At 39.3% G+C, this 19,705-nt stretch overlaps 3 protein-coding genes across 3 annotated transcripts; 1 reads left to right on the top strand and 2 right to left on the bottom strand.

Annotated features, from left to right (window-relative positions):
- Nucleotides 1-12: 12 nt before the first annotated feature.
- Nucleotides 13-3,268, bottom strand: LOC124854442 (MAM and LDL-receptor class A domain-containing protein 1-like). Its single transcript, XM_047341866.1, has 7 exons — nt 3,161-3,268; nt 2,612-2,825; nt 2,198-2,326; nt 1,897-2,021; nt 1,238-1,466; nt 525-793; nt 13-145 (listed from the first exon to the last, which is right to left on the bottom strand). Exons 1-7 carry the CDS (start codon nt 3,266-3,268, stop codon nt 50-52), a joined length of 1,170 nt encoding a protein of 389 aa, XP_047197822.1. The 3' UTR covers nt 13-49.
- Nucleotides 3,269-3,399: 131 nt separating this feature from the next.
- On the bottom strand, nt 3,400-4,874 carry LOC118118146 (MAM and LDL-receptor class A domain-containing protein 1-like). The gene is made up of 4 exons (XM_035171067.2): nt 4,631-4,874; nt 4,298-4,426; nt 3,660-3,779; nt 3,400-3,510 (listed from the first exon to the last, which is right to left on the bottom strand). Exons 1-4 carry the CDS (start codon nt 4,785-4,787, stop codon nt 3,419-3,421), a joined length of 498 nt encoding a protein of 165 aa, XP_035026958.2. The 5' UTR covers nt 4,788-4,874; the 3' UTR covers nt 3,400-3,418.
- Nucleotides 4,875-6,732: 1,858 nt separating this feature from the next.
- Nucleotides 6,733-19,043, top strand: mrc1b (mannose receptor, C type 1b). The gene is made up of 31 exons (XM_035170774.2): nt 6,733-6,908; nt 7,277-7,633; nt 8,005-8,175; nt 8,411-8,566; nt 9,040-9,150; nt 9,490-9,627; nt 9,751-9,927; nt 10,081-10,235; nt 10,644-10,757; nt 11,045-11,160; nt 11,271-11,419; nt 11,512-11,711; nt 11,838-11,953; nt 12,505-12,577; nt 12,703-12,856; nt 13,501-13,539; nt 13,930-14,093; nt 14,200-14,261; nt 14,466-14,566; nt 14,717-14,859; nt 14,982-15,084; nt 15,405-15,532; nt 15,831-15,875; nt 15,964-16,066; nt 16,309-16,541; nt 16,821-16,986; nt 17,278-17,439; nt 17,548-17,664; nt 17,925-18,080; nt 18,275-18,304; nt 18,409-19,043. The coding sequence occupies exons 1-31, from the start codon at nt 6,806-6,808 to the stop codon at nt 18,654-18,656; spliced, it is 4,290 nt and encodes a 1,429-aa protein (XP_035026665.1). The 5' UTR covers nt 6,733-6,805; the 3' UTR covers nt 18,657-19,043.
- The last annotated feature ends 662 nt before the right edge of the window (nt 19,044-19,705 follow it).

The following is a 19,705-nucleotide window of genomic DNA, read 5'->3' as shown; positions in this document are numbered from 1 at the left end:
ATAAAAAAGCTCAAACACCCCCGTCCCACTCCCACTATTTCCTTGGTCACTAACCTGCCGGGGGACAGGCACCATTCAAGACAGTGAGGTCGTCAATAGCGATATCTCTCCTTGGTCCGTCCCCAGCTATCGCCTCAAAAATCACCTGTCACTCAGAAATACGATTACAAATTACTTTTATTAAAATTTAACATATGAGATGAGTGGAGTTATTGCCACATATTTCGTTTACGAGTATGAAGTTAGAGAAATTTCTCAACATATACTTTAAAACATGATAAAAAAGCATGAGTGTCCCCTGATCACCCCCCTTATTGAGAAGTATTACCTAATATCTACATCTGCACTATACATATTACCAGTCAAGAGTGTCAGAACTCCTGACCTTTTAAAACAAAAGTTTCATTCCCTAAGTGTGTCAATATAAGAAAGAAAGCCAACACAAGTGCTTTTTTAAAGATGTGAAGTGATTTTGATGTAATCTATTCATCTGATAAATTTGCTCCTGGTGGGTGTAAACCTACTTGATACGGGGTGTCGGGGCTGAAAAGCGTCACTCTCCCATGTCTCCAGTGCTTCCCCTGATCTCCACTTCTGTCCCAGAGCTTCTGGGATTTTCTGTGGCCGTCAGGGCTCTGGAGGTGCACACTGAGGTTCCCCACTCCCCTTCCCTCCATGTAGTACCAGAACATTAGACATTCCCCATCAGGAGGGGTGGGCTCCATCGTAGCAGTTATCATTGCTCCTCTGGACCCCACAGGGTGACTCCACAACTGGGCACTTAGGTAATAACCTGCATGTAAGGTGGAGTTATGGACATGATTGTTTGTATTTGAGAGTGTTTGTAGAAAAGTGGCTTTATTCAGCATAGGATCACATACAATGATATATGATGACTCAAGCCATACACCTGTAAGAAACATATCAGGCAATCACAAACAACAAGCACCTTCTTGAAAATTAGATTCACTTTTCAGACACACTTTAGAGGAATTGTTGCAAAGAATTAAAAAATACAACTTTCAATTCAAGCCAAATTGAGGCTCGTGGTGCCTGATGTTATAGTCAATATATGGACCAACATAGTCTGATGCACGAGTCAACCTCATCCCTTCCCAGTTTCAACAAATGTGTAAAACATTCAACGCAAACAAGAGATAAATAAAATACAATAACATTTTCTGATTTATTTTTGTCAGTGCTATTAGCCAGATGAGAATCTCAAGGAGCTGCAAACCTTGTTCTGTCCCCAGAGTGTGATCTACGGTAGGGCCTGAAGAGTTAAGTGGTTGGGACGTCCCGGTGATCCGGTTCCATCCGAAGTGTGCAGACGGCTGCAGACCACAGAGGGAACCCTGGAAGGTGCACTCTCTCTCAGGCGCACAAGAACCGTTTGTGCGGGACACTGCTATGTCATCGAAGGCTATGCTCCCCTGAGTACCACCCACAACAGCCTCTATAATAAACTGGAGGACATTTCGAATGAATTTGAGTGCAGAACTCAAGAGAATAAGAGTTTAAACTTAGTAGCCTAAAACAAATATATATTTGATTTCAAAGTCAAACAGCTGAATGGATTTCAACAGGGCACCAGGCCGCAACTTTCGAAAATGCTTTAAAGCTAAAACATTGGTACAGAGGAAAAAGATTAAGGTAATATTATCTGTGGATAAACAATAAGAGAGAAACAGAAATAAGTTTGGTGTTTGTGGTTGGAAGTGCAGACACACTGACATGAGGATACCAGAAGTCTTGCCTAGCTTCTGAACAATCTTAATCAACCTGTTCTTCACAGGAAATAAAATGTTTTATCTTCTCAGTGGTGCTCTAAAAACATTCGTCAAAATGATCTTGTCAGGACAAGACATTCACACAAAAAAAGAACAATAAGAAGACCTGTATTGGCTTGTCACTGTTGAAGGTAAGATCGGCAAATCGCCATTTGTTTCCCTGTGTGCCACTCCTCATCCACACAAGCGTCTCTGGTTCACCAGGATGCTTAGCAATAAACTTCAGTGTACCTGCAAATAGGAACACACAAATAGAACTTGTCCATTATGGGGAATAGGCTGAGAAAAACAGACCTATTAAATATGCATCTTAGAAAATGCTGGAAATATTGTTTTGGCTTTTTATTTGCATGTACATTAGGATTTAATTTTGTCTGGAAGGGCTATATGGACAATGAGGCACATACCTATGCTGTTGCCAAATATGTGGTACCAGAAGCTCACACATATTTGACCTGCAGGTTGAGGGAAGCTGACGAGTCTGGCTGCTGAGGAGATGTTTAGCTTGTATGTAGCTTCTATGAGCATGTAGTAGCCTGTGGAAGACAAAAAAAGAATTTGCAACTACAGAAGCTAACGGAATCCAGTAAAATAAGAATAAACACAGAATCCTAATATGGGTGAATATGAACATGGACAGTAAATGCTGCAGAGGCTGAAACTGGTAACTGCCCTGAACCCACATAACTTTGAGTCTTATAGAGTGACTACGAATTAAAATAGAGTTTTAAAGCCTTTATTGGTTCAGTTTTTATTGTGCTTACCCCAATATAACTGTTTCCACAAAGTAAAACTAAATTCCTAGATTTAAAAACACTCACCCTTCCTAGTGGGGTCTAGCTCGATCCTCTTAGTCCTTTCCCAAGAAATGCTTGCAGTCTTGTCATGGTACCATGAGCAGCTGTCATTTTCAAAATCACACGAGAGTTGGTCCGATCCTGTGGGGACATCGGCCTCGCCACAGTTTTCAAAGCTGACATCATCCAGCATAATTTCATTGGGTCCATGATAAGACGGTTTGAATGAAAAGAGCAGCTGTAGAAACAAAAGTGTTTTACTCTCCATTTGTTCTGAAAGTGATTTTGTGTTTTTTTTATCACTAAAGGAGCAGATTGCTGTAACAAGAGGAAAGAAACTTTTTCTTGAGAATAATGGTTTGCGATGACTTTTAACTTATGGACAGAAAACCCCGAAAACATTGTGGCTCCATGCCGCCACTGGCTATCTCCAGCGCAGAGGCATAGAAACATAAGAACAACACCATCAATCTAAAAGTTATAAATGGATATAAAATTGTTTAAGTATTAAAATGTGTTTAAAAAGTGTAGCCTGACCTTAAATTGTGAAATCATACAGGATGTTTTACTAACCTTGTATCCCCCTGGCTGATTACCAATGAAAGCTGTGGCATTCTCCCAACTGTTTGCTTTCCTTATATGCGGCTCCAGCAGCTCCACCTCGGCACCGCCTCGGACCATTTTTACTTTTAAGCGTGATGATGATGAAGGCTTGCCATCAAAAGTATAGAACCAGAAACTGAAAAACATTAACAGAACAATCACACAGATCTGTCCACTGCTGCAATGAGGGTATATGACAACTTCAACACCACTGATATTTATTTATTGTCAGTACCTGATCTGACATCCTAGGGCTGTCCCGTTGACAACAGCAAACTCCAAACTCGCCACTTGAAAACCACTTACATGCATGACGTGTCCTGTAATCAGCAGACAAAGGTTATATCTCTTAAACCAATAAAACACTTCTACCTCGTGTGACTTCAATTAGCACTTAGCCAATGCACCTCTTAAAAATTAGTTACAAAGTAATGGGACAAATGGATCCTGACAGGAAGTTAATAATCACCCCAAGGGGTTACTGTGGTGTGGTCCTGTCCAGGTATTGAAGTCATGTTTGCCATCTGCCGTTTCCAGCGTTGGGAGGTGTCATTCCAGCCACAGGTGTGATGCTCAAAGTTACACGAACCTTAAGGTAAAGGAGGGCAGCAGAGAAAAAAAATATTATTTCAAAGATTATGTGAATCTGAGAGCTTCCCAGTAGTTATTTGATAAATATATTGTGTTTGTATTTTCAGTTGTTGAATTATATTTAAAACCTTCCTGGCCTTCCTCTATCAATTGGTGAATATGCTCAGCATCTTATATTTGTCCATAGACAATAAAAATTTAGGAGCTGACATGTCCCCTGGCACCTAATAACCTGAAGTCATAATGTTTTCCTCAGGGATATAGATAGAACAGATGATTGTTTAGTATTTTTAAAATAACTGAACTCAGAAGAATTTCTGAGTTCAGTTCTGTTCTGGAAACAAACATTTTTTTGTATACTTGGACGGACCAGCAAACCGATCATAATACCCCAGCACATAATGCCATAGCTAAAAGACTTTGCTCAGATGAACCAATATCAAATGTTGGTATTCTAAACACAGGGACCGTGTGTGGTTTGGTAACATAGGCTTAGGAAAAGTTGAGACTTCATACCAGAAAATTCGTCCTCAGAGCCTCCTTTACAATCCTCCTTAAAATCACAGACAAGTTCTGGAGGAAGACATTCTCCAGATGTGCAGGTGAACTCCCCATCAGGACAAGAAGACACAGAGACCAACAATACTGTAAAGAGAGTTTTTCTTTAGATTAAAAGAAGAGAACCTGGGGAAGAAATGTGACCATAACCTTCAATGTACATATTAGTTTATATGAGTGAAAGCTCTGGTGACAACATTTGACCAGTATGGACATGAAAGGATGAACACTACATATAAGACAAAAAGTGATACAGAAATGTGTGTGCTATTTAGATTTGAAGACTCTTACCTGACAGAATAAACAGCTGCTTCATATCCAAAGTCCAGAGAAAATCTGCAATCCTTAATGCATTACCGTTAATCCAGTTTGCCCTCCTATCAACAGTTTGTGTCCCATTAATTGAGAGTGAAAGTGTTTCAACATTTGAGCTACAGCCAGGAGTCATTATCGGTCGAGATCAGCTTAAAGTCCAGTGTGAACTGCATTACATTTCCGCTGCTTGTCTTTATGGCACCGCTTTAGATAACAAGAATGACCTAATGTCAAAGAAATGTCCCAGCTGTTGGTACAGATCCAGAATTTTATCGACTCCTGTTGTAAATACGAGCACGTGAAAACTGTGAGGAGATGGTCAAGTGAAAAATGAGGTTTACAGAGGGGAGTTAGTTTAGATTGTATTTTTTCAGAAAGACACAATCAAACATAAGCCACTTAGTCCATTAGAAATATAAAAGGTGGAAAAGCTCTCATTTCAGATGCAAAGTCTGTCTGTGTATCACATATACACACTTAACTGCATCTTATCTGACGTTCCAGCTCTAGAATAGAAATACAAGGAAAATTCAGTCTCAGCTCATGGTGTAAATGTTTGCCAGGCACAGGGTTCAAAAGGGTGGTACTTACACTTTGAACTAATCATGCCTGTGTTTTATGTGTAACATGCAACAGAGCAATCTCACCTCTCATTCACTATAAAGGATAACCAATCCTATTCACCACCTGTCCTCTAGATGGAGGATGAACTCACTCACACTCTCTGTAGTTGTGAGGAAACTCATTGGCTTAAAGCATTCCCTAACCCCTTACCTTAACCTTAACCATTACAATAAAATGCCTGACCCTAACGCTAAACTGAACCCAATTCTAACCCTAACCCCAAAATCAAGTCTTAACCCTCAAACAGCCCATTGAATTTGTGAAGGAGCGGCAAAAAGTTCTCACAATACGGGTATTGAACAAATATTGGCCTTCATAACTATAGATAGACATGCGCACACACACAAACAAACCAACACCAACAATGCTATATCATTGTGTACTAGTCGCCACTCTTCCTGTGTAAGAGCAGTCTTTGCAGTCGCTAATTTTTATATTTCAGCACAGACCTCTTAAGCAAAAAGGAGAATAACCAAAGAGGAAGTGAGAATACAAAATGCTATGATAGATGTTAAGGAAGAGTTGGAGAACAAACCTCAACATCTGAAAGCCTCTGCCCCAAAACAGGATATTGTGTTGCTACACTCAGGATGCACAAAATGTTCCTAATCAGCAACAATGCAATATCACTCTAATAACCTGGTCTCATAACCCCACAAGTAACCAGTGAATGCTTACACCTACAATAGAACATTTACATGTTAACAGTCACACTTTCTGTCTCTTTTTGTGATTGTAGTTCCTCCACAAGGACACATTTGTATTACAGTTTCGATCATGTTTTGAAATATAATTTAGTTCTGGACACAAACTCACACAGGGTTACAAAAACAGAAAATATGTTTTTTTTGCAATAAAGGGGTTTTATGAAGAAAAAGAAAAATACAAAGTAGAAAAGAGATCTTGACAAAAGAATTTCTTCTTCTTTGTTCGGTTTATTGGCAGGTGCACCAACGTCAAGGTGCATTACCGCCATCTACTGTGTCTTCTTCTTCAGATATTTCTTGATTGTCCTACTTTTACAGCATAAAATTCGAGGAGTAGAAAACGTGTATTTCCACAGACTGTGTGGCTCAACAGTCGTTAGAGCTCATAATCACGCAACGGTAGATTCAATGAGACAAGACAACCAAGACAAACAATTCAGTGCAGTTGTAGTATTCGCCGTAAGCTTTAAGTAATAAAAGTCTGTACAGACGTTGGTCTGGACCACTAAATCTGAAGAGTCATGCTTACGACGGATCTCTTCAAAACGTCTTTCTTCCTTCTCCACTGGACAGGAAGTGAATGGGGCCACTTCTTGTCCTTTCTGGAGTGTGACATCTGTGCAAGAGAAAAAAAGTGAATGTGTGTATGTTGCCCCTACTTCCCTCCCAAACCCCCCACCCCCTTTTTTTTTACTAGTAGCAAAATGTTGAAATGTGCCAATCAGAAACATGACTCTTACTCAATGAAAAGGGTGTGCTATTAAGATTCCCTCCTTTTCATGGTCACGCTCATTAGTCCTCTGCTTGCAACGCGTGGACGATGTCTGCTGCTGTGAGACTTACCAGAAGAATGCTCACCCCAAGGATAACGCTAGGAGCCTTTGTACTCTTCGTCCTAATATCTCACTGTTCAACAGCAAACGGTAGAGTATGAACCCAAGATTGATTATGTATTCTGTATTTCGGGCGGAAACATTCAAAAACAAAAACGGGTTGATTATAAATTGTTATCTTCTATTAGACCTTTGGTTTAATTTGTATTTAGGAATGCGAAAACTGCAGTGATAGACTGGTTTGTTTCAAGGATGCTGTGAATGCAACTCTAGTCTGTCAAAGTTGAACAGGAAGCATGTTTTTAAAGAGAGAAGCTTCACTATCTATCTATCTATCGTCAGAAATTAGAAGTCTTTTAGATTTATTACAAGGCCAGTTTGAAATACAAACAGCGTATAAACCTATGCATGTGATATAACAGATTTTATTCAACTTTATAAGTGTATACTCTCCGCAGATGCCCAATTCTCCCTCACCAACAAGGCCACTGGGTTTTGCCTGTTGAAAAAATTTAACCGTTGCCTTGACATCCGCTGGACGACCGGTAATCGGCTTTACGCTGTCACGACCAAAAAGTGCCTGGGAGCGCAGGGTACAAGTGTGGGGAGCGAAGTGAGCCTCTACGACTGTGATGACAAAACTGACCTCCAGAAGTGGGAATGCAAGAATAACACACTGATCGCCCTTAAAGGCAAAGAGCTCTACATTGAAGTCAAAGCTGACGAATCAATTGCTCTCTCCAAATCGGTTGGGCCAAATAACCACCTCACAATCCCGGGGACATCCAGTGGTGCTTGCACAAGAACACACAGAGGTATAGTATGAAAACCACTGCTTTGGAGGGCACTAGTATTGTATAGCCATGACAGTGAAGACCACAGTTTAAATTTGCTCATATGATTCTAACCCTAACACTATTATTACTGGACTTATCAAATAACTAATAACAAAACGTATTGATTCAAACAGAACAGTTTAAATTTAATCAAGCACAACAATATATCAAGCTTCTTGACATTAAACTTTGTCTGTGCATGTCTGGAGTAAATCAATAGTGAATACAACAAGCAAATGAATTAAGTATGCCCTCAAAAATTGGCTAAACAATACACCCATGCAGAAACATTTGTCACAGTGCAATTTAAGCAGATGTTATTTGACCAAACTCAAATTTTTCTCTTTTAGAACTTTATACCATTGACGGAAATGCGTTTGGCAAGATCTGCATGTTTCCCTTCCTGTACAAAGACCGGTGGTTTGGGGAGTGCACTACGTACGACTCCTCACAAAAGCGACTTTGGTGTTCAGTTGAAACTAAATATGAACACGAACAGTGGGGATACTGCCCAACTTCTGGTGAGTACTGTTTTCAGGACCGAAATCTTGCGACAGTGAGTAGGAAGGAATGAATGAATCTTGTATATGCAAGCATTATATGCATCTTTAGGAAGACTACTTTTAACTCCCCACTTTGTCAGACCCCTAATGCAAAGCAATTATATATACATTTTTTGGTTGCTTTTGGATGATTCATTTAAATGTTAGACTAACTCTAGCTTGTCGTTTGCCATATTTCTGTATCAATGATCAGTCACGGACCACTGGGCGAAAAACCTCGTAACAGGATCATACTACCAGCTCAACACTCAGTCAGCACTAACATGGCCACAGGCTGAAGTCAGCTGCAAACAACAGGGCGCCACCCTGGTCAGTGTCGCAGATCCCAACGAACAGGCTTTCATCTCAGGTAAGGTGCCACCCGGTGGATTTTTACTGTTACTGAAACAGATATTGAGGGGTTTGTTCGCAAATGATTGAGAATTGGTTATATCACAATGGGCTCAAGTTTAATTATCTTTAAATCTATTCCTGTTAATTTAAAGAACCCTTAATCATCACATTGTGTTGGAAACACTTTACCTTTCACTTGAATGGAGAGAACAGCATAACAAAGAAAAAACATAAATATTAAAGTTTGCCGTGTTTCAGGACACATTTTACTGCACTGACACAAAGATCATGTCTCTTGATTTCTAAAGCCTGAAACACACAAAATGATAAAAGAGACAAGATTCGCAGGCCTGTGATCGTTTGACTCTGATTTCGGTCTTTTTGTGGATTTGTTATTTTACGCAACAAAAAAAGGAACAGTGTGAAAAAGAGGAACAATTTCTTTACCCTGTCCATTTCCTTTTTGCCGTCCCTCTCTACCACACACAGCACTGGTAGGATCTGGGAAACATAAACTCTGGATCGGGGTGGTTCTGGACCCAGAGCATGGCTGGCAGTGGTCCAATGGGAAGCCTTTCCGCTACTTGAGATGGAATCAAGGTAAGTCTTCCCTCCAGTTAGAAAAAAAAGATTTAAAATGCTCAGCTGGAGTTTCCTTAATGACCGTGGATCATTCAAAATGCATAAAATCCGTTTTTTCAGCAAGGCAAACCCATATGGATAACGTGTTGTCCACATTTTATTTCCATATCATCATCTTATAACTCAGTTAATATCTATTGGATACATTGGAAATTACATGAAATGACGTATCTAATAACCTATTTCAGATTGGATACAAGCAAAGCAATAGTGATACGATACAATGTATGTGAATCTCCACTACTCTACAGAAGCAAACTCAAGTTAAACCATCATCTCTTTTTTTTCCTTCTGAAGGAAACCCACTTCCGAATCCAGGACACAACTGTGGATTTCTGGAAACTACCGGGCAGCATATGTGGCAAAGTTCATCCTGTGCGAAGAGACTGGGCTATGTCTGCTACAAAGACATGGTCCCACCCACTCCACCGCAAAGTACACAAGAATATTCATCCCTCCTCTGGCTACTGGAATTGTGTTGTGACAAGCTCACTGTACAAGATCAGTCATTCAATCCCTCATATTTGTATTCTATCTATGTTCTTTTTTAATCATCAGTTGAGCAAGGATTTTGTTCAAGCCCATGGATTCCCTACAGTGGTCATTGCTTCCACCTTCAGCGTTCTTTACAAACATGGTCAGATGCACAGAGGGAGTGCCGCAAAGAGCGAGGGGACTTGGTCAGCATCCGCAATGTGGAGGACCAAAGCTTTGTCATCTCTCAACTTGGATATGGTAAGTGAGGAGGCCACGGGTATGAAGACAGTCCAATGTTCTCAAACAATCAAAATTGTGCTGGTCCATTTTTTGCTGTGGGATGATTTAAACCAATAATTATCAATTACGATGTAAAAAGCATATACAACTCTTCGATGTCCATGTCTGTAGCATCCAACGATGAGCTTTGGATTGGACTGAATGACAGGAAGACAGAGGGGCTGTTTGACTGGGGTGACCACTCTACAGTCAGCTTCACCAGCTGGCAGTATGGGAAACCTACGGTGTCTTCTGAGACAGAAGACTGTGTTCTCATCACGGGGGAGGTAAAAAGCATTATGTGGGTATAATGGTGCATATAAATCCTTCTATTCATAAATGTGTATCTGAACACATCATACATGGGGGAAGTGTCAGCTCACATCATGGCTGTAAGAAAAGTTTCTAAACACAGTACCAACCAAGAGAAAATAAAATCATTCATGAAACAGTTTCACGCAGACATGATCTTGATTTGTGCATAAGAACAAATTTACTACTTTTGTTGAATTCATCAATGTTTTCTGATTTCCAAATTGCTGGAAGAATAAATTAAGTGGTCCCCACTTCTTGTAAATACCAACAGATTTGCACCAAAAACATCTAAACATTAATGTATGAGGTTTAAATGTGTGTAGATTATCTACCCAGTAAATCAAAACAATATATGTTTTAATGGTGCTTTCTTCTTTCAGAAAGGGAACTGGGCCGATCGCTCGTGTGATGAGAAACACGGTTTTTTCTGTATGAAGCAGAGTGAAACTGAACCCACTGGAAAAGAAGTAGATCTGGACATTGGCTGCAAAGCGGTGAGTGAAGTTTACATGCTATATGCAAAAGTATGTGGCTAAAGAGGGTGTGTTTAAAACTCAAATTAAAATATAAGAAGTAACTGGTTGATTCAGTCATCATCTGTAAATTCTGCATAATTTACAGATCTACAGATAACATAGGAGATTAAAATAAAACAAATCTTGAAACAACTTTATCATTGTTTTAAAAAACCTTCACTGGTGAACTGCAGATCAATGTCTTTAACAACAGAATGGATATTCAGCCCTTAAACGCAGTTTAATCCAAGCTTGATTTCCAACAGGGTTGGAAAAGACACGGTTCCTACTGCTACTTTGTAGGAGCTGAGACAAAGACCTTTGATGAAGCCAAAGATGGCTGCAAGAGCTCAGACTCCTACTTAGCTGATGTTTCAAATGGGTAGGACATTTTCTTGTTTTTATGAGTCATGTGATGCTAGTGCCATCAAGTGTTTGTTTCATACAATTCAATCCCACAAGAAACCTATAAACTTGTGTAAATATTTCCAGGGTGGATAATGCCTTCCTTGTCAGCTTGGTGGGGTTGAGACCAGAGAAATACTTCTGGCTTGGGCTCTCGAACCAGAAAGACCTTGATGAGTTTGTGTGGACCAACAGAAACTCTGTGACGTTTACACACTGGAACGCCGAGATGCCAGGTATGAACAAATATGAAATCCATCTTTAGTCAGTAGAGATTTACGGCAACGCCATAATTGACATTAGATCATTTTTCAATCAAACGCTCAAGGTAACCGACAGGGTTGTGTTGCCATGACAACTGGAATTTTTGCTGGACTCTGGGATCTGCTGCCCTGCACCAACCAGGAAAAATACATCTGCAAACACCTGGCCGAGGGGGCAGTTTTAACCGCTCCACCACCCACTCAAACTGCTCCTCAGTGTGCTGAAGGTTGGATGCGAGTGGGCACAAGAAACATGTGCTCTAAGGTACATCAACAGCTAAATACAAAAGTTAGGCTACTGTAGACAAGTCTTAAATCGATTTAAATCCTCCACTATACTACTGTCCTTATCTGGCGGACTTAATTTCAACCTGCCCTTCTTGTCTTGAAGTTTTTTACAGGGTCCCAATCATTTGAGAAGACATGGTTTGAGGCCAGGGATTACTGTCAGGCCATTGGAGGAGATCTGCTGAGCATCCACAGCCCTGCGGAGCTACTAGTGGGACGGTATGAGTTGATTAAAAACAATTCTAACTCGATGATGAACACAACGCTGATATCTAAAGCAGGGGTCTTCAACGTTTTTCAGGCCAAGGATCCCCCAACTGATGGAGAGATGGAGCAGGGACCCCCTACTATATATATTGTATAAAATTGTGTTTTATATTAAACTGGGCCGAGTGCCATGTATAAACATAGCTACCCTGTTATTGTGCATTCAATACTAAGCTATTCAAATAATACACAGAAAGATAACGTCTTCTGCCTCCATTTATCTGTTCGCTACAATATGTTGGATTCATGTTAATGTCTATTCAAAGACATTTAAATTTGTGGAAAAAAAATTGGGTGTACATTTTTTTTTTTTAAATATAAAAAATTGTCTAATCAACAAAAAATTCCGCAACCCCCTGCAGTACCTCCGCGGACCCCCTAGGGGTCGCGGACCCCCTGTTGAAGACCTCTGATCTAAAGCATTATTTCAGCAGTGAATGTCACACTTTTTCAAATGTTAGATGGTCAAATTATTGATGTGTGTTTTTTTTATCGTACTGTAGCCATGGAAAGGCCTGGATTGGGCTTAATGTTCCGGATTCAAGCACCGGTTATACATGGAGCGATGGATCTCCGGTTAGTTGTGTTTTATGCTTTTTAAATCTAATTTCATAACTCAAACATATCTCAGCATTTTTTCTGTATATGCATTTTATTCTTATTTACTATGACTATGTATTTTTTGTTTGTTTTGTTCACAGTTAAACTTCCAGCACTGGCAGGAAGGAGAGCCTAACAACTTTAATAATGCAGAATCATGTGCTGAATTCAGAATATATCACTGGGATGAGTCCGGGTCCTGGAATGATGTGAACTGTGAGAGTTACAATGACTGGCTGTGCCAGATCCGCACAGGTACAGTTGAGAAATAATATGAACTGAATGCTTATATTTTGTCTCTTCTGAAGGGAAATGAATTGTAAACTTTGTGCCTTCTCCCATTCTACTAAGCTTCCCACATGCTACATATTTCATGAACTCAAACATGTTGAAGAAAGGAAACAACAACCCCAAAAATAAACATACAATTAACCTAATATCTCTCTGACAGTGTGGATCAAAAGAAAACATTATTATCTTTGTTGAATTTATGGCAGAGCTGTTGTATTGGATTGCACTAAATTTTACTGGTGTAACTAGTAAATCTACTGAGTATAAGCACTTAAATTTCAAATATATATTCAGTTGAAGGTCAGCACCTTGACTTTTAGTATGTTTTCTACAATGCTTAAGAATGTTGTAATTCTACAGTGCACAAATATTTACTTAAAAAGCAAATACTTTTTTTTTTACTACTGCTATACTAAACCAGATACTGTTATCCATAGTAACTCAAACCATGGGGGACCAAACTGACAATCAAATCCCCAATTCCTGCTAATGCTCAGCAAGTGTCATATTGAATATTAATAAGTGCTGTAGTAATAAGAATGGTAGCTTTGTTAGCTTTGTTTTAGCTTTATTTTGATTGACATTGACAGCTGTTTGTGTCTGTGCAGGACTGATTCCAAAACCCCCTCCAAATAGCACTTTAAAGGGTAAGTTGACATTGCAAAGCCACAGACCCACAAAACATCTTGCATGAACACTTTTAAAAATAATTCTGGCTAGTAGCACAACATTTCCTACAGTGGACTGTAGGTCTTAGTATTCATTCATAAAACTATTTTAAAAATAGATTACTTAAAGCGATACTGTACGTGGCTTGCATTTTGAATTGCTGCAATGTTTCCTGTCAATAGCAGGCGGTTTAGATGGTTGGTTTTAGATTGGACAGAAAACTTTTTCTGTCTCTAGTTTTTAATAACATTAGAAATATGCATTTTTATGTTGTCTACATACAGTAGGAAGGTTACTTATTTATTATAGAGTGAGGAAAAAACAGATTTTAAAACTTAAATTATCAATGTTTTTTTAAATCTTTGCAGATTACAACACCACTTCAGATGGATGGCTTGTGTGGAAAGGGAGTCAGTATTTCATCAACAGAATGCCAATGCCCATGGAAGATGCTCGTCACTACTGTCAGCAGAGGCATGGCGACTTGGTTTCTATCAGCAGTAAAGAGGAAAACGTCTTCTTATGGAAACAGGTCAGTATTTTGTTGGTTTGGTAAACAGCACTTTCAAATTTGGCATTTTAATAACAAGCATTTTTTTTATTAAAGCTTCTGTGTATTTCTGTGTGTGTTTTCACAGATATCCAGAGGCTATGGGCAATATTATATTGGTATGTCTGTGGATCTTGACGGGTCATTTTGGTGAGTATTAATTAAACCCAGAGAAAACTCTTGGGCCTCCATATAATTTTCAAGGATTAAAGTCACAGTAACATTAAAGCATGTGCATCCTTAGCTTCAGTAAGGTGACGTGATATTTACATGAATGGGGTTTGTGGATAAAAAGATCTGGTGTCAAGTGATTGTTTACATGAGTACAGAATACATTTTTGTGTGTGCTTAAAGGTGGATGGATGGTACTTCCTTGTCAGTGCAACAATGGGACGAAAATCAACCTAATGTTGAAGCCTTTGATGAGAACTGTGTATCTATGACTTATTTTATGGGTGAGCAATCTAAAGAGAGCTTCAGAGCAAATAACAAATACAAGAAAGTCAAATTTAAGGTATCATAGTATATAAATGAAATAAATAAATAACAAGTAAAATGCTACTGAGAGTGAAATGTGTCTCATTGTATCTCTGCTGTGCTCACAGGTTTCTGGCGTTCTAACAATTGTGGCCAAGAGTACCAGTCCATTTGTAAACGAGGAGGCTCAGCACCTGCCAACACGACCGTGGCCCCCACAGTTCCTCCTGTAGGCGGCTGCCCACCTAAGTGGACGAAATTTGACTCGAAGGTTAGAAATCACTGTCAGCCTTAATAGAGTTTGATGGTGGAAAAAAAATGCAGACGCTTAATCAAAAAAGCATAGCGATTGGTTGTAGAGTGACAAATAATTACTTCATTTGTTGTCTGCAGTGTTATAGTGTCAATAGCCGGAGGATCAACTGGGAAGAAGCAAGAAAACTGTGCATAACCATTGGAGGAAATTTGGTCTCTATTCCTACAAGACGTGTGCAAGGTTTGGTCCATTTCTGCTATATATATTTGTGATGATCACAATCATATACAATCAAGTGTACAATGTAGAGTGAAAGTTCATTCTCGACCTTTGGGAAACACCTGAGAAAATAACTCATTGGGGGGGAAAAGTCTACACTAGAAAAAGGATCTTGACTTATGCTGTTAATTAATCATATTCCTGCAAAATTGTTATTGTACCCTTCTATTAGGTTTGCTAACCCTAACCCCATTGTCAGCTAACCGGAACCTGGCCTCTAACTCTGACTGGAAAACAGATACAAAAAACCTTACCTAACTTCTACCTTTGACATTTTTCAGCATTTCTAATCCCTATAATGGCTACAGTAGCAACTGCAGATCTGTGGATAGGTTTGAATAGTAAAAAACATGAGGGATTTTTCTGGACGGATGGAAAGCCAAGGCGATACACGAACTGGGGATATGCTGTAAGTATATGTAAAACTGTCATGTACATTACCAGCTATAAATCCTGTTTTCTCTTAACTACAGTGGCTTAAATTCTCATGTTGCTGCAATGATGAAGAAATGTGCTTCAGGGTGTGTCAGTGCATCATTACAGGTTGTGTGTGTGTTTAAGGTGAACAATTGAAGAAGAAGCACATTTTTAACCAGAGATGGCATTGAAACACTAGTTTTTAGTTTAGTATTGATGTACTTGAAAAATTAGAAAAGTATTTTTAACAGCATGGTGATGTATTCACTTAAAAAAAATGTCTCCTGTAGAAACATCGACGTCGTCCTGGGACCTTTTATCAGAGATGGAATGAGGTAACATTTCAAGGACAAAAAACGCTAATTTGAAATTTTCATGTTGGAGTAAAATTTAAATTTGTAACACTCATCTGTACTTTACCAGGAAGACTGCGTTGTGATGAACCACAATTCTGCCATTGGGACAGGGACATGGGTGATGAAGTCTTGCAATGACTCCAATGGTTATGTCTGTCATCGAAATCTTGGTGAGTTCGTCCCGTCTGTGTTTTAAAAGTGATGATGGCTTAAAAACTGATCATGCAACATTTTGTTTTAGTATAGTACGTCTTACATTGAGGCCCCAAGTGCAAATGGTATACAGAACCTTTCGTCCCCAAAAGTCAAGGTTTACTTTATTACTTAGTAATATAAAGTTTTGTAAATAATTGGCAAAATTCTTATATGAAAACATAAGCTAATCGCTTAATTTCTGTCTTGCTCTCTACAGACCCAAATATCCCGTCTCAACCAGAACCAGTAGTTCCTAACTTCTACGTAGCTCTGGGAAACGACAGCATCAAGGCTGTGACTAAAAATCTGACCTGGGACGATGCCAAGAAACATTGTGAAGGTGAAAAAGCCAAGCTGGTTAACCTGCGAAATGAATGGACACAGGCCTATGTTGAACTGCTGGCTATGAATCTCAAAGCTCCTCTTTGGATTGGACTGAACAAGCAGCAGGTACAAGGCTGCAAACATCTGAAATTACTGTACTATTGCACAAAAACTCTCAGTTCCAGTAAAATCATTGCAGATTTGATTAAGCAAGATTTTTAGCTTCATGACAGTCGGCATAAAACCTCCACAAGACATATGACTATTCTGCTACAACAATAATACAAAACTGTACATTTGTTTAACCTGTTGCTAGTGCTTTATAGAAGTGTATTTCAAACAGCAGTAAAAACGTTGTTGAATGTTAGCAGCATGCTGAATAATTTGATCCACACCTGCTTCCAGACTGGGGGTTATTTTAGGTATATTGATGGCTGGCACTTGAACTTCGCCCACTGGGCTGAAGATGAACCAATAAGGGACCAACCTTGTGTGTACATGGACTTGGATGGAAAATGGAAGACTGCTTTATGCAATCGGACCATGAATAGTGTGTGTATTCAGTCTACAGGTACGTAGTGACAAGAAACATTAATTAATGCAGTCCACCAGTCATACGAAGTCTCAAACTGTGCAGGATTACATTGTAAATTCTGAATTACAAACTGTATAGATAAGAATGATGTTTGCTTGTTCACCTATCCCTTAACTGTGACTGTCATGAGGTATTATACTCATGTTGTTCTATGACAATGATCAAGAGTTCCAGTATATGAAGCTTTTTATGTTCACAACATTGAATGTCACTGTAAGAAATCGCGTTATATGTTGATCTCATCATCACTGTCTCTGTTCCTCACAGATGTGGCACCAACAGATTCAACCATATTCCCCGGAGTTTGCCCTGAAGACGGTGGAGAGTACCAATCGAGCGTTTCCTGGCTGCCATTCAGGGGTTACTGTTATTTGTTTGTCTCGGAGGAAAGTGAATGGGCAGATGCAGCTAGCAGTTGTGTAAGGCATGGTAAGAGACACTCAATTCAGAGAGAATGTCACTCTCACCAGTATAGACTGAGAAAAAGCTGCAATATTTACTCAGTAATTGTTGGAATCTGACTCTTTTTTTGTGAAGGTGGAATCCTGGCTAGCATTGAAGATCCCTCTGAGCAACAATTCCTCCAAAGCAACATGGAAATATTTGCCAACAGCCACAGCTCGTTCTGGATCGGCCTGTATAAAACTCATAAAGGTATTAACACACTCAGAAAAAGATCATTTCAAACGATTCTACTAACTAAAATCAGTTTAGGCAAAATAAATTAGACAAACCAATCATAAAATCCGTTCTGCTGATCAAAGTGAGCTAAACCAGGAAGTCTCCAAAATAACAGAATTGTAGCTCAAATTCATTATTTTCTAAAAAGCCATTTACCTCTTTTATTTGTGTTGCCTTGTGTAGCTAGCAGATACAGCTACATAATGATATGGATATGTTTGTGTTGCGCACAGGGACATGGATGTGGTTGGATAAAACCGTCTTGGACTACACCAACTGGGCTGAAGGTGAGCCCGATGCTGACTTTGGAAGTATCGGATCCTCAGATGGGACTTGGCGATCGGGTCGCAGATGGCATGATCGACCATACATCTGTAAAACTCCTAAAGGTATGATCATCACACCCACACAGTTTAAAATACTATATTTTCATAAGCACATTTTACACAATCTAATGCAGTAAGACAACACAATACAAAACACTAGCAAAAAACTAATAAAAATGTAGGGGTGGAACAGATAAAATTACAAATATTCCGTGAGAGATTCATTATGTACTCATTCCTTTCCTCTTCCCCGTCAGTGATGCCCACTGATCCAGGCACAAAACCTGGTAAGTTACACATGTTTCCCCTTAATTTGTGTAGTGAGATAAATTGAAAGTAAAACGTTGTCTTGAATTGTTCGGACTGATCACTTTGGACTGAATCTGTGCAGAACCACACGGAGGTCCGGATCCTCGCAGTCGTGTCCACACGAGCTTGGTAGTGGTGCTGATCATTGCCATCGCGTCTTCACTGATAGCCATTGGATTTTTCATCTACAAGAAGTCCCCTCGTTCGTTACCCGCCTTTGACAATCCACTGTACTTCAACAGGGAACGATCTCAGCCCGATGTGGTGGACACCAATAAACTGATAGAGAAGGCAGAGGAGGAAAACCCTGAGCCTATTATATCTCTGTGATTTATCAAGTAGCATAATCTAGTGGGACATGCACTGTACTGTATATCGCCGACTGATGTATTACACATTGATGCTTCATTTATGTTTTTGCTATAATTTTTTTTTTTTTACTTTATACAGTCTATATTCAGTTATTTAACAGTTTGTCACTAAATGTGAGTTTCAGCTGAGTTGGCGATGTCTAACCTCATGGAACAGAATTTAGGCTCTAGGATGTCTCAATGGGAATAATTAGTATTTGACTTTATCTTTTTTGATGTATGACTGAATGTATAGGAATGTCACGTTATGCTTATGCCCACTAGATGCAGGTCATTGCTTTTAATTTGAAATCTCTAAGCCTGTCACTGTTAAAATGAACATTAAACTTGGCAAAAAAACAATAAATCTTCACTTGTTGCGTTATTTCTTATTCATTTCTTATCAGGTGACCAATGAATTCACTTTGGCTAATGGTAACTGACTGGTAGTTACTCGCATTTCAATAAGACCTCAGCTAGCTCAGGTGTAAAGTCAAAGTCTATCCTCTCCTTCCTCCATTTGGCCTCCATGTCACAGAAGCTCCTGATGCAATTCAAGCTGTGTTGTTGACAAATCTCCCGTCAGACTCCATCATTAGCATCACAGCGAGCTAAGCTGACGTTAACTCTCCCGGTAATTTAGCCTGATGTGAGTTGTTAACTTTCTAAACTAAGACGCCATTGAAGAGTTTAGAGTTTAGGTTCCACTGACTTCACAGTTATCGCTAATTGAACCGATATCGACATCACCTGCATTTCCTTCTGGTTTCCTGCCATCGACAGTCGTTGGTAAAGGTGCAGTACCGTTTTTGTCCACACAGGCTGGCTGCGTGCGGTTATTTCCCCGGGGGCGCTGTTTCACCCGTTTACATGAAAGGGCTGTTATATTGTTTTCTGTCTTTGGTTTGTTTTATTTTAATTTTTTTCTAACACTATCAAACGTCCTTGGTTTCCGTAATGTCAGCTTTATACATCTGAATTATTATTATTATATTTATTTTATTTTTATGATTATTATTATACTACAAA

Source organism: Hippoglossus stenolepis, chromosome 11 (assembly GCF_022539355.2).
Source record: "Hippoglossus stenolepis isolate QCI-W04-F060 chromosome 11, HSTE1.2, whole genome shotgun sequence".
NCBI classification, from domain to species: domain Eukaryota; kingdom Metazoa; phylum Chordata; class Actinopteri; order Pleuronectiformes; family Pleuronectidae; genus Hippoglossus; species Hippoglossus stenolepis.
Note: the sequence above shows the minus strand (reverse complement) of the source record. Positions and strands in the feature narration are given on the sequence as shown.

What these genes read in the sequence shown, in the direction of transcription:
- LOC124854442 (XM_047341866.1), bottom strand. Translation starts at nt 3,268, where the DNA reads ATGGTCCGAGGCGGTGCCGAGGTGGAGCTGCTGGAGCCGCATATAAGG. An exon ending in ATCAGCCAGGGGGATACAAG is followed by an intron (nt 2,826 to 3,160) that starts GTTAGTAAAACA and finishes TTGTTTCTACAG; the next exon opens with CTGCTCTTTTCATTCAAACC. An exon ending in CACTCTGGGGACAGAACAAG is followed by an intron (nt 794 to 1,237) that starts GTTTGCAGCTCC and finishes CCTTACATGCAG; the next exon opens with GTTATTACCTAAGTGCCCAG.
- LOC118118146 (XM_035171067.2), bottom strand. Translation starts at nt 4,787, where the DNA reads ATGACTCCTGGCTGTAGCTCAAATGTTGAAACACTTTCACTCTCAATT. An exon ending in CTCTGAGGACGAATTTTCTG is followed by an intron (nt 3,780 to 4,297) that starts GTATGAAGTCTC and finishes CTTTACCTTAAG; the next exon opens with GTTCGTGTAACTTTGAGCAT. An exon ending in CACCACAGTAACCCCTTGGG is followed by an intron (nt 3,511 to 3,659) that starts GTGATTATTAAC and finishes TGCTGATTACAG; the next exon opens with GACACGTCATGCATGTAAGT.
- mrc1b (XM_035170774.2), top strand. Translation starts at nt 6,806, where the DNA reads ATGTCTGCTGCTGTGAGACTTACCAGAAGAATGCTCACCCCAAGGATA. An exon ending in TTAGCTGATGTTTCAAATGG is followed by an intron (nt 11,161 to 11,270) that starts GTAGGACATTTT and finishes AAATATTTCCAG; the next exon opens with GGTGGATAATGCCTTCCTTG. An exon ending in CAAGAAACATGTGCTCTAAG is followed by an intron (nt 11,712 to 11,837) that starts GTACATCAACAG and finishes CTTGTCTTGAAG; the next exon opens with TTTTTTACAGGGTCCCAATC.